Raw genomic sequence first — 13065 nt, 5'->3', positions numbered from 1 at the left:
TCTCATTCCAGGTCGAAACCCATTACAGCATCAACTGCTATGTCCAAAAGCTCACCTTAAGATTGTTAGCACCAAGTCCCAGACCTCATCATCTAAATCGGTATGGGTGGGGTTCTCAGAATGGTGCATTCTGAGGCTACACCCTCTCCGTTTGTGGACCTGTGAAGCTAGAAAACACATTATTTGCTTCCAAAATACAGTGGTAGGACAGGCATAGGACCATCGTTATAGACATTCCTATTCCAAACAGGAGACAGTGGAAGGAAGGAGTTTGTTTTCCAAAGCAGTTTGAAAATTCAGCCGGGCAAACCCATTAGGTTTCAAGACCTGAGAACAGTGCTCTGTGGCCTGGCGCTTATGCTCTGGGCCAAAGACTCCGTCCCCGGAGTCATCTCCTTTTTCCTTGAAGGTTAGCATTTGTTTTCAGCTGAGCAGTTTTGTCTGTTTCTTGCCTGTAGCATTTGGGGAATACAGCATCCTTTTTTTCATTTTATCTTGTCTCCTTCCCTTTCAGTTTAAACTGGTCTGAGCTTTTCAGAAACCTTCTGTCCGTCTCCTGCCCATCTTGGAGATTCCTGCCACGGCCCCTCCCTGGTCCTGGGTCTTGCGGTGGTGGTGGTGGGGCAGTGGGGCAGGCTGAGGACAGCCGTGAGCACAGGCTTCTTTCCCTGGCTGCCCCTGTGGTCTTCTCCAATCGACTTCCCTCACCGTGGATCTCGTCATGGCAGCGTCTTCTACAAGCTGGATGGGCTGAGAATTTCCCACATCATCAAGTTCTGGTTCTTTTTGCTTAACAGTTCTGTCTAATTTCTCACCCTCACATTTTCTTATGAGCAGCAAAGAAGAAGCCAGGCTTATCTCCAACAAATTTACTTAGAAATCCTTTCAGCTCCATATTCAAGGGCACAGCCTACATTATCTGCTTTCTGCACAACCTCTGAACATTCTTCAGCTAAGCTTTCTCCCACCATATAGCACGGATCCTCTTTCCTCCAGTTTCTAAATACTGTTACCTACTTCATTCTGAGACCTCACCACCAATTACTTTTAACGTCCATATTTCTACCAAAAATAGGTTTGTGACGATGGCCATTCCCTGAGACAGCATTCATTGCTTTTCCTGCCACTGGCTTGCCCTCCACTTCCTTCTGAGTGCTCACCATCAGTGCCTTCAATGTTGACATTTCTAACAACACTCTCTACAAGGCAATCTAGACATTTTCTATCATGCATGGTGAAATTTTTTTCCTCCTCTCTTCCCTGTTCAATTCCAAAGCCACTTACGTATTTTTTTCATTTTGAAGTAGCCCCCCCACTCTTGGTACCCAAATATATATTAGTTTCCTTAACCTGCTGTAATAAATTACTATAAGCTCGGTGGCCTAAAACAACAGAAGTCTATTGTTTTGGAGGCCAGAAGTCCAGAATGCGTTTCACTGAGCTGAAGTATTTGCTGCCACACATCAGTACTTATGTTCATGCTTTAGTCCCTGGGCTGTTTCTTACTGAAGTGGTTTAACATCTTTGTTAAAATTATTTTCAATTTAAAAGGCACTGAGTATTGACAGACAGAGATTCACTCAGTCCTGTCCTACTCTTTGTGACCTCACAGACTGTATAGCCCCCCAGGCTCCTTTGTCCATTTAATTCTCCAGGCAAGAATACGGGAGTGGGTTGCCATTCCCGTCTGCACGGAATCTTCCCAACCCAGGGGTTGAACCGGGGTCTCCTGCATCACAGGCAGATTCTTTACTCTCTGGGCCACCAGGAAACATTGGGTATTAAAGTTGATTTATTCAATAAAATATTTTCCATGTTTGATAGGACCAAAGATAATCATTTGTTATATGTTTTTAGCTGAATGAATCTGCCTTTGACACTCAAATTACCAAGAAGATGGGATATTACAAGATGCTAGAGGTGATGTACTCTCGTCTTCCAAAAGATGATGTCCACTCCAAGGAATCTAAAATTAACCAGGTGTTCCACGGCTCGAGCGTCACAGAAGGAAATGAACTTACAAAGACATTGATTAAGTAAGATTTTCCTTAACTTTAGATTGTAGTTAATTTTTTTGGTGCATGTATTTTTACATATGTGTATGATATGAATACATACCTAAACACTGAATCTTAGTAGTTTTCCTGTGTGCAGACTACTTGGTGGTGGTGGTGCCTCTGTCCATGGGATTCTCCAGGCAGGAACACTTGAGTGGAGTGCTGTTTCCTTCTCCAGGGGATCTTCCCAACCTAGGGATCAAACTTAGGTCTCCTGCATGGCATGGCAGGCAGATCCTTTCCCACTGAGCCACCAGGGAAGCCCCCACAGAGTACTTGGATGGAGCTAATGCAGCATGTCATTGGGCAGCATGTTTTATCCAATGCACATCGTCCATAAAGAGTATAGCTTTTTCCCTTACTGTTTCTCTACCGTTCCTTCTCCCTCAACAGCTCAATATGTTTCCAGTGTATGATTTACAGTAAGGCAGGATTGAGTGTGTTTTATTTTCTCTCTCATTTGAAACTGAAGGCATGTTCAGCATTTCTAAGCAGTGGTTCTGTAAAGCACGGAATAGTCAGACGTGTCATCTCTGAAGCCAACTTTCTGTGTGGCTCTGTCTTAGTGCTGAACACAGATGTGTTGGGTCTTGCTCTACAGAGTCCCCTCCACCCCTGTGACCCCTCCTTATGTGTGCGCCTTGAGGGTGATGTCACCCCTAGGCATTGGCATCAATGAAGGTCTTGAGGAGCACATTTTTCCTTCTGAATCCAACCTCTGAGCACACCCCCCAGGGCTGGCGGGTTCGTGTTGCTGGTCTCCTGGAGCCAGCAGCCAGGAAACGTTGGGCTTGCCAGATGGAGCTGCACAGGCCTCCTGGTGACAAGTCTTGCTGCCCTGTGGTCACAGCGACCATCCATGTATTACTGGAACCTGATCATTTGCTCCTCGGCCTGCAGCCCTGCAGAGGGACCCTGTCCCGCAGCTGGGGGTTTCCTGTAACTGGAGAGGGCATGGCAGGGCAGGGGTGTGTGGTCCCCTGGCTGGGTCCGGTACACTTCTCCCGTCAAGGGCTAGCCAGTGATCCCTTCCAACTGCAGGCTGTGTGGAGCAGCTGGGAGCAGTGTAGACGGAGGGGCAGCTGTGTTCTGATGGCAGTGTGCTCACAGGGCTGGCCGCTGTGGGCAGGGCCAAGACCGGGCTCCTGGGTGTGCTCGGCACCTCTGTCACCGCTGCCACCCACCCTCCATGCCCTCACACAGACCTTGGACTGTCATTCAGACCCAGCCTCTTGGAGCCCCTCCTGCTCCTCGGGCTGGGTCCCCCACCCCAGCTTCCTGTGCAGTACAGCCCAGGTGTGGGTGCGGGTGTGCAGGGCAGGTCCCGTGCTGTGGACTGGAGCCGATCTCCCCTGGAAGGACTGACCCCCCACCTGGCTGCCCACAGGCTGTGCCACTATACCTTCTCGGAGAACATGGCTGGGGAGGCCCAGCTGCTGGAGCGCCGGCGGCTGTACCACTGTGCCGCCTATACCTGTGCCGTTGCCCTTGTCCGCTGTGTCTTCACGGAGCTCAGGTTTTACCAGGGCTTTCTGTTCAGCGAGAAACCAGAGAAGGTAGGCCCCTCCAGACCGCTGGCTGTGCTGCCTGGGTCCCGCGGGGTGGGGTTGGGGGTGCTGCTGGGTCCTGCGGGGCAGGGAGGGGTGGGGTCGGGGGTCTCCCGGAGCTGGCCGCGGATGCAGACGGCAGGTGCTGCAGTGACATCAGCACCAGGCCTCTCCGCCGCTGGGGCATCGTCACAGGACTCTTTGCATTTACAGAACTTGCTCATTTTTGAAAATCTGATAGACCTGAAGCGCTGCTACACGTTTCCCATAGAAGTGGAGGTAAGTGAGGCTGGTCATGGTGTTTCCAACGTAAAAACACTTACCAGGGCTTGTAGGGAAAAAGGTACATGGTGCTGAACACTAAATGCCCTCTACTCAAGTCTGCTGTGAACTATAAACACAGGCAGTTTCTTACAGTTCTACCTCAGGTATAATCTCAGGCAGCTGTAAAAGGTTGGCCCTGACTCACGTTTTCCCTTAACTTGTAAAGGAGAGAAAATGCCAGTAAAAGGAGCTGTTTGCATACATCCCCCGAGTGGTCTTCTGAGTAAGCTCCTATGGTCAGTGAGTTGAGGTCTGCCCCGTGCAATGTTGGGCTCTGGTGGAGGCTCACCCAATCCTGGGCTCTGGGAGCAGGAGTAGGGTGATGGGGAGGACACTGTGGCCTAGGGGTAAGCTCAGTCTCTGCCGAGCTCAGCGGACGCTGGGGGTGCTGTAGCCTTTCACAGCCCAGGGCAGTGGACGGACAGAGCAAGTACGAGGGGAGGCTGGCATTCTGTCCCGCACCACTGACCTCCACCCTGTCCTAGTGTGGCTCAGTGGCTCAAAGTTCAGGTAAGTGGTTGCTCCCTGCCCTTGTGCCCTGTGCCTTTTTGGAATAAAGCTAGGACTGTTTTCTAGGCCTGTCTTCAGAGAACTAAGACATCACATAATCACACTAGTCTATGGGGCACTCGGACACTCTGTGTGTTACCTGTGAGTGTCTGGGAGCAGCTGGGAGCTCTGTGGTCTGTCGCAGCTGTGCAGTCGAGGGCCTGAGGCTCCTGGCCAGGCCTGAGGCTGGATGAGTACCACCCGCCGAGTCCCAGAGCCAAAGGAGCACCAGCTCCCAGGCTTTCGGGGTCTGTCTCTGTGGGTGTTTTAGTTTTGCTTAAAATGAGTAACAGTGATTTTTGTCAGATTGCTGCAGAAACAGAAACTATGTGACCCCGAGTCTAAAAGGTTTTAAATTGTCTGTTTTTGCCGAATAGGTTCCTATGGAAAGAAAGAAAAAGTACATTGAAATTAGGAGAGAAGCCAGGGAGGCGGCAAATGAAGATTCAGGTAGGACACTTTCAAAATGATGAGGAAGATTCTGGTATATAGATAGTATTTTAAATACCCCAACCTTGAATTGGATTTGGAAATTTTTATTTTCAAGTGGTAAATAGAATTGTACTTTGAAAGAAATGCAGTCAGTGAAAGCAGCACGGAAGCATCTCAGGGTAGCCAGAGGAGTTCAAATCTGGTTCACTTTCTTAACACATGCAAGATAGGTGTGCTGTTTGCTTTTGGATTCTGTTTGTGTGTTACTTCGACTCGTCTCCCTGCGTTTGCTGCAGTGTCCCCGAAGGCAGAGTCTTGGCCCCCAAGGTCAGCATTGGCCCACGATGCTTTGTGTAATGCCACCCTCTGAAGAGAGCTCTCCTGGCCTCTGTATTTACTACTTATTTGCCTGCGTCAAGTCTTAGTTGTGACGCTCAGGCTTAGTTGCTCCGTGGCATGTGGAATCTTTGTTCCCTATGCAGGAATTGAACCCGTGTTCCCTGCCTTGGAATGCAGACTCTTAAACACTGGACCCTCAGGGAAGTCCCTAGCCTTCCTATTTGGAATCAACCCTCTGTCCTTCCATGTGCTCCTGGTTTCAATTTTCGGCTTAATTTTTCTTTATGGCTTTTTCTTCCCCCACCCCTATTCAAGGATAAAATTTGAACCAGTTTTCTAAATTCCTTACAGACTTTGAATTAGTTATTTATCAGTAATACCTCTAGCCACATTTGTGTTAGGCTTTATGGGCAGAATGTGCATCATCAAAATTTTACATGCAAGAAGTTCTGTTAGCATCATGTCCAAAAACTGGATCTAATTTGACTTAATGTCTTTGTTTTTGCTGAAGAGTAACTGCTCAGGGATTTCAGAGCACCTGGATGGTGGGTGAGGAGTACAGATTTAATGAAAGTATCCTAGATGCAGGAGTCACCTGAGCTTCGAGACACACGTGTCTTACTGACTCGAGTGACGGTAGCTCATCCTCTTTTTCCTTCAGGTGGCCCCCAATACATGTCTTCACTATCGTATCTGGCAGACAGCAGCCTGAGCGAGGAAATGAGTCAGTTCGATTTTTCAACTGGAGTCCAGAGCTATTCGTATGGGTCCCAAGACCCTCAGTCCAGCGCTGGTCATTTCCGGAGACGGGTGATTAACGAGTGTTGTTGGTGTTGGGAAGGAACGGGTGCCTCAGGATAGAGGGGCCCCAGCCTCTAGTCCAGGCGCAGGATCTAACGCCGCCAGCACAGGGAGGAGGCAGTGGGGGGATGGTCACATTCCCGGCTCCTCCCGGGGTCAGAATTGATGTCAGAACCGAGTGTCTGCCATCAGCGATCCTGGCGCAAGCAGAGCCTCCCCCTTGGAGGGCGGGCCTCCGGGGAAGGAGTGTCTGGCAGTGGGGGCAGGCTGGGACCTTCACCTGTCCAATATGTCCTCTCGGGGTTTCCTGGGCTGCTTTTTCCTGGAAGTGATCTGTGCTGGGACACGCCCAGATCTGTTGCTCTGCCCCGAGTGTGTGACACCTCAGTTCAGCATCCCATGTGTAAAATGATTATCCCTGCTCTTTCTTTCTTAAAAAGGATCAGGAATTTTTAAAATTCTATTATTGATTAAAATTTTGAAGCAGATTAAGTTCACAGAAGTCCTCAGTACTTTTCAAAGTACTGACAACACAATAGGAAACCACGTACCCTGTGATTATCCTTCAGTTGCTCTACTTTTCTACGTAAAGTGGCAGCTGAGCATCGTGGGGACTGTTGCTCTCAAGACGTGGAGTATTCTGGGGCCACCAGAACACGTCTGAAGAGACGTGTGTGTAGAGAGCAGCAGCTCTTCAGTGATGCCCCGACTTCGGTGTGGCCCCAGAGAGAGCTGGGCAGACGGGGGCAGGGGGACACTTCTGAGAACATGAGGAAGGTGTGAGGTCCCGACTGTGTGCACTGTGTGATGGAGCAGGCAGTCAGGTGCTTAACCCCGCATGGTCTCTCTCTCTCCAGGAGCGTCAGGACCCTGAGGGCCCAGGCGACGTGCTGGACCTGGACATGGATGAGCTCAGCCAGCATGAGTGCATGGCCCCCCTGGTGGCCCTGGTCCAGCACATGCAAAGACTTGAGGCTGCGCTGCCTGGAGAGGAGGTCTCTCTGCGCTTTCTGGTCTCACTCACCAAAGCTGACCGTGACTGACCATGTCCTGTTGAACGAGTATTTGACATCGAAGACTAAACTGAATTCCATCTCTAACACTCGTGATGTCTTGTCACTCATGTCCTGCTTTGTCACTGTTGTGTCATAATGCCACTTTCTTACTAAGTAATATTGAGTGTGTTATTTCAGGGTTCAATGCCAAGAAATCTTCCTCCTTGGATGAAATTTCTTCATGACAAACTGGGAAATCCATCAGTGTCATTAAATATCCGTCTTTTCTTAGCCAAGCTGGTTGTTAATACAGAAGAAGTAAGTTATTTATTTCTTTAAAAACTCTTTTCAATTATATGCATCTCCTTAGAGAAGCAAATGGCAGCCCACTGCAATATTCCTGCCTAGGAAATCCCATGAACAGAGGAGCCTGGTGGGCTACAATCCATGGGGCCTCAAAGAGTTGTATGTGACTTAGCGACTAAGCACAAGAGTGCATATGAATCTACTTTTAAAAAACCCACAATAAAGGAAGACGTTAAGGGTCACAGCATGGCTTTATTCCCTGAATAAATTCGCCAGCCTGTATTACTTATTCAGCATGTGGGTCGGCAGCCAGCCTTCTTGGTTTAGAGTAACAGAGAACGTGGTAAAGAGATTCCTGGTAACTGTGTGAAGAGTAGCTGACGTGTTTGCATCATGGGTCTGTTTATCTCTCGGTCATGCGTGGCCCTGTCAGGAGGGGCCCTCGGACAGGTTTATGAGCGATCCTAGGCTGACCTGGGTGGGGCAGGGGTTCACATGCAGCTCAGGAGGAGCGAGTGCCAGGAGGGGGCTGCCCGGGCAGCAACTCGCGAGGCCTCAAGGCCATCAAGTAGTGACAGGCCCTTCCTCAAAGTCATGCTTGACTTCTGGCTCCTGTGGCTCAGACAGCAGAAATGACCCTTTTGGTTCTGGAGCTGGAAGCCCGAGACCGGGATGTCAGCCAGTTGGCCCCGATGATGTGTGACCAGCTGCTGTGCACCTTGGCCATTTCTTGGCCTGTGGAAGGTCTTCTCTCGGCATCTGTCTCACGTGTAAAAATTTCCCTTTTAATCCTTTTATCAAATAAAGACACTGTCACTGGTTAAGTCCCCCACTAATGACTCTTAACCTGATAATCTTCCAAGACCCTGTTTCTAAATCAGGTCACATTTACAGGTTCTGCGAGTTGGACCTCAGTGTCCTCTCAGGGCTCGCAGGTCAGCCATAGTACTTGGGATCATGTGACTTCCAGCTTATGTTCCTGTAGTGCTGGCTTGATGGCTGGAGGAGAGGAGCCGGCGTCTAGTGTTTAGTTCAACAAGGGGGCTGCTGAGCTGTGTGCACTCGTGCAGCATGAGGGGCCTGCAGTATTGCACACGTCCTGAGCTCAGGAACCTTCAGGGCCCATTGTCTTAATAGAACAAAAACATAGAACTTGTATTTACAATTCTTTTTAAAGTTGGAACTTTTATCTTTTTTTATAGTTTCATAATACAGTAAAGAAGTTTATATTTAGAATTCATAAACCAGTAGATATATATGGACAGTGTAAACATTATTTACCTCTGGGGTACTTGAACAAAAAGATTTGAGACCGCACAGATTTAATTGTGAGCATAGATTTGAAATCCCTGAGAAAACATTTGGAGAAAGAAGAGGGTGGCAGAGGGAAAGAAGGCTGAGAGTCTTGGGTTACACTCGGTCTGAGTTTCTAAAGTAAATTCAGTGGAATTTAGTGCATGAAGATGCTCTGGATTTCAGACTTTGGGTGTGTGAAAAAAATTCGCCACATGCACCTCGCTTCTATATCCTTCTTTTCCACTTCTCCTTGCTTCTATATCCAGTAAGAGTAGTATCCTACAGCTGTATGCTGTGTGGAGGGTGAGACTGGTGTAGAACGTTACTACTCTAAGCATAGTTGGAGCAGATCTATGCAAAGAGCAGACCAGTTTGAATCTGTCTCCACTGAGCTGTGGTTTCAGGGCCCACAAGGAAGACGTCAGCTGAAAATCTAATTGAATCAAGCAGCCTAGTTGTTGGCATTCACGTCTGTTTTGAATTTAGATAGAGTCGTAATACAGAAGGATGTTCCTGAACTCCCATCTTGGTTACTCAGCAGTTCTGATATCTGACCGTTGAACTCTTGCCTAGGTCTTCCGGCCTCATGCAAGGCACTGGCTGGGCCCCTTGCTGCAGCTGGTGGTTTCTGAGAACAACGGCGGGGACGGGATCCACTACCTAGTGGTTGAGATCGTGGCCACGGTCCTCTCGTGGACGGGAATAGCCACCCCTGTGGTAAGAGCAGCTACGCCTCTGGTGCCCCCTCCCCGCACGGCACCCAGTGCCTCAGCATCTCCAGCCCAGATCCTGCCCATCTGTGCTGCTGAAGAAGGCCCCATTCTACTCCCTCACTTCTGTCTGCTTTGCTTTGCTTTTGATAATTCCCCTGGCTTTGCTTTTATTTTTAAGATGCTGGATGTTTGTCCTATTTTCTTTCTGCTTTAGCTTGCTAGGAGCACTGACCCTAATAATTGGTTTATTAAAAGTACATGTGAAATATCCAGCCAGGCTCCCCTGTCCATAGGTTTCTGTAGGCAAGATTACTAGCGTGGGTAGCCATTCCTCTCTCCAGGGGATCTTCCTGACCCAGGGATCAAACCCAGGTCTCCTAGCATTGCTGGCAGATTCTTTACTGTCTGAGCCACCAGGGAAGAATATTTTATTAAAAGTACATGTAAAATAGATGTTGGCAGACGCTGAATGTGAGGCTGAGGTCATGGTCTCCAGCATCCGTCTTGTCAGCCTCCCCGCTCCTGGTGATGTGGTGTGACTTGGTGACCTCTGGTGTGATGGTGACCCTCAGTCCCCACACTGTCCTGATGCAGGCTGTGGTGTCCTCCAGCTCTCTGGCTCCACATGCTGGAGCTCTCTCCCATTTGCTTACTGACGTCGGCCCCAGTGGTGTGCAGAGTTCTAGGAGGATGGTCTGGCACGTGCTTACTGAACAGAATATGCACCCATGAAGCTGTCACATGTGTTTGTGTTGGAATGTGGCTATCCCATTTCACAGCAAGCTGAGGAACCTCTGCAAGAGGTTAACTCCCATGTCAGGCATTCAGCTCGGCTAGGAGGGCTGCAACAGCCAGGTTGAAAGTCACAGTGAAATTTCACTACTCATTCCAATAGTTTGAGCAAGAGGCTAAAAGCAGAGGGAGGGTGTCCCCTGCCCCATTCTGTGTACCCCATGGAACAGCATCCTGGCAGTGGGTCAGGTGACCAGCACAGATCTGGGGTCACCTCACCATTGAGGGGGAGCCCTAGTGGGAAGGCACCAGCAGTTGGTGGGATCCTGGGGTTGGGAGGAGGTGGGGGCAAGGCTGAGTGCCCAGTCAGAGCAGGGAAGATGTCTTCAGGGACCCCATAGGGAGGTCTCAGCAGAGGCCCCAAGAAGCTGCAGGACCCTGTACAGACCTGCAGGAGTGCAGCCACCCTGGGGTCAGGGCTACCCTGGGGGTTCTGGGGGAGGCCTTCCAGGGGAGACCTTAGTGTTACAGTCATGTGTCATCTGAACAATCATGGGAGCCAGACTCCTCAGTACAACGCCAGCTTTCTTTTATAGACAGACTTCTGGGTTAAGAAATGCTTTCCCAGAAGGGAATGCTACATATTTACATGAGATTTCTCTGCATTTTTCAGGGGGTCCCTAAAGATGAAGTGTTAGCGAATCGATTGCTCCATTTCCTGATGAAACATGTTTTTCATCAAAAAAGAGCTGTGTTTCGACATAACCTTGAAATCATAAAGACCCTCGTTGAGTGCTGGAAGGATTGTCTGTCCATCCCTTACAGGTATGGGTTTACTGGGGTTTGCAGTGTCCTTTAACTTGTTACACATTGTGCACGGTTAATTACCGTGAGACTTAATGACTTCAGGGCTTCCCTGGCGGCTCAGATGGTAAAGAATCTGCCTGCAATGCATGAGACCTGGGTTCAACCCCTGGGTCGGGAAGATCCCCTAGAGAAGGGAATGGTTACCCACTCTAGTCTTCTTGCCTGGAGAATCCCATGGACAGAGGAGCCTGGTGGGCTGCAGTTCATGGGGTTGCAAAGAGTCAGACACGACTGAGCAACTAACATACTAATGGACTTGAAGTGCTGGAAGGATGGTTCCTGGAATGGAATCTGTTGGTAGGGTGTGTTGTCACTCATGATCAGCCCCCAGCATTTGTCACTAGAAGCATCTCTGGACGGCACCGCCCTCAAGTAGCCCTCCATCTCTCTGGGTGTTCGGCATGTGCTCTGCCGTTCTCTGCCCACAGGGCTGATTCCTGTCATCATAGCCTGGGGCAAACCAGAATTTCCCAAAGGTTCACCATCAACCATGGGCTTCCCTGGTGGTTCAGGTGGTAAAGCATCTGCCTGCAATGCAGGAGACCTGGGTTCAATCCCTGGGTGGGGAAGATCCTCTGGAGAAAGAAATGGCAACCCACTCTAGTACTCTTACCTAGAAAATTCCATGGACGGAGGAGCTTGGTAGGCTAGTCCATGGGGTCGCAAAGAGTCGGACGTGACTGAGCAACTGCACTTTTCTTTCTTTTCTCACCATCAACCACGGGAGCATTAAGGTAAATAACTAGATTGTGGGAGATGCAGAGCTCCCCGTGTCCCAGAGGCAGAGTAACTGGGTGTGAACAAAGTAATGGGAAGCAAGGGGTTTCTCACCTGACAATCAGCTGTGGAAGCTCTTACGTCTGTCTTCCTGCTCCTTACATCTGACAGCTTACACTGTTTCTTCACACTCACATTTCAGGTTAATATTTGACAAGTTTTCCAGTAAAGATCCTAATTCTAAAGACAATTCTGTAGGAATTCAGTTGTTGGGTATTGTAATGGCCAACAACTTGCCCCCCTACGACCCAAAGTGTGGCGTGGAAAGTGTCCGGTAAGTGTCATGTTTTTTTGCTTTGTTTCTTTTTTGGGTAAGGTGCACCTGATTCTGATTGGAGACTGGAATATGGTTTAGTTTTGAGAAATTTATGGACTAGAACCCATATTAGTATTTCCATCTAAATTAAGTAGTTGGGTTTAGAGATCATTTGGGAGGAGAAATATGTTAGTGGAGTGAATGGGAAAAGTGAGTTTTTAAAAACTGTATGGTTTTTTCCCATGCAATTTAGACAAGGTGTTAGCTATTTCTGTTATTTTCTAAGCTGCCATTTTCAGCATCCACTCCGGAAACCAGCCTAAGGTCCAGAGACCCTTCACCACAGGGTATGGCCACGAGGGGGCGCTGCAGCTCTGCCGCAGGTGCAGCTTGCCGGCCCCTCATCACCTGGGGTGGGGGAGGGTCCACGTGGCGGGGCCTTAGCAGGACAGCCCTAAACTTCGCAGAGAGGGGCTGGATCCCTGCAGAGGCGGTCACTCGGTCAAGTTCACTGTCTCTCGGGAAAAGTTTGCTGTCCAGTTGGTCCTCCTGGGTCAGCCTCTGAGGCACCAGGGGCTTCCGCCGCCTGGTGCCGTGCACGGACGCGCAGCTCAGCACAGCATCAGCGGGAAGTGGTTAACTTTCGGACCAGTGGCTTTCCTGATCCCCAGTCCTGCTGTCACGAGGCCAGGGTGCACCGCCCCCCACCCCACCCCTGTGTGACTGTGTGTCCTCCTCCTGTCATATAGACAGCTTTAGAGGGGTCAGAGATCAGGCCGCTGCTGATTTCTGCGCTGTCAGTGTCTATATCTGGAGCTGTGCGGGTGGGCGGGGCCTGCCCAGGGGTCATTCGTCTGACAGCAGCTTCCCTGGTGGCTCAGCTGGTAAAGAATCGGCCTGCAATGCGGTCTCCCTGGGTTGAGAAGATCCCCTGGAGAAGGAGAAGGCTGCCCACTCCACTATTCTGGCCTACAGAATTTTACGGCCTGTATAGTCCATGGGGTCACAGAGTTGGACACGACTGAGCGACTTGCACTTCCTGTCGGATAGCAGGACAGATTGCCCTGTGCTCAC

At 49.7% G+C, this 13065-nt stretch overlaps 1 protein-coding gene across 2 annotated transcripts in view; it reads left to right on the top strand.

The window, feature by feature from the left end:
- Window positions 1–13065, top strand: part of PRKDC (protein kinase, DNA-activated, catalytic subunit) — a 130395-nt gene that overhangs the window by 64467 nt on the left and 52863 nt on the right. For both annotated transcript variants that reach the window (XM_068983808.1, XM_068983807.1), the window contains exons 42-51: window positions 1858–2036; window positions 3445–3613; window positions 3818–3883; window positions 4855–4927; window positions 5910–6058; window positions 6907–7044; window positions 7243–7362; window positions 9220–9363; window positions 10765–10916; window positions 11878–12009. In XM_068983808.1, coding sequence (XP_068839909.1) covers window positions 1858–2036; window positions 3445–3613; window positions 3818–3883; window positions 4855–4927; window positions 5910–6058; window positions 6907–7044; window positions 7243–7362; window positions 9220–9363; window positions 10765–10916; window positions 11878–12009 — 1322 coding nt within the window. The remainder of the gene's footprint in view (window positions 1–1857; window positions 2037–3444; window positions 3614–3817; window positions 3884–4854; window positions 4928–5909; window positions 6059–6906; window positions 7045–7242; window positions 7363–9219; window positions 9364–10764; window positions 10917–11877; window positions 12010–13065) is intronic.

Source organism: Capricornis sumatraensis, chromosome 11, assembly GCF_032405125.1.
Source record: "Capricornis sumatraensis isolate serow.1 chromosome 11, serow.2, whole genome shotgun sequence".
NCBI lineage: Eukaryota > Metazoa > Chordata > Mammalia > Artiodactyla > Bovidae > Capricornis > Capricornis sumatraensis.
This window is presented reverse-complemented; position numbering and strand designations above follow the sequence as displayed.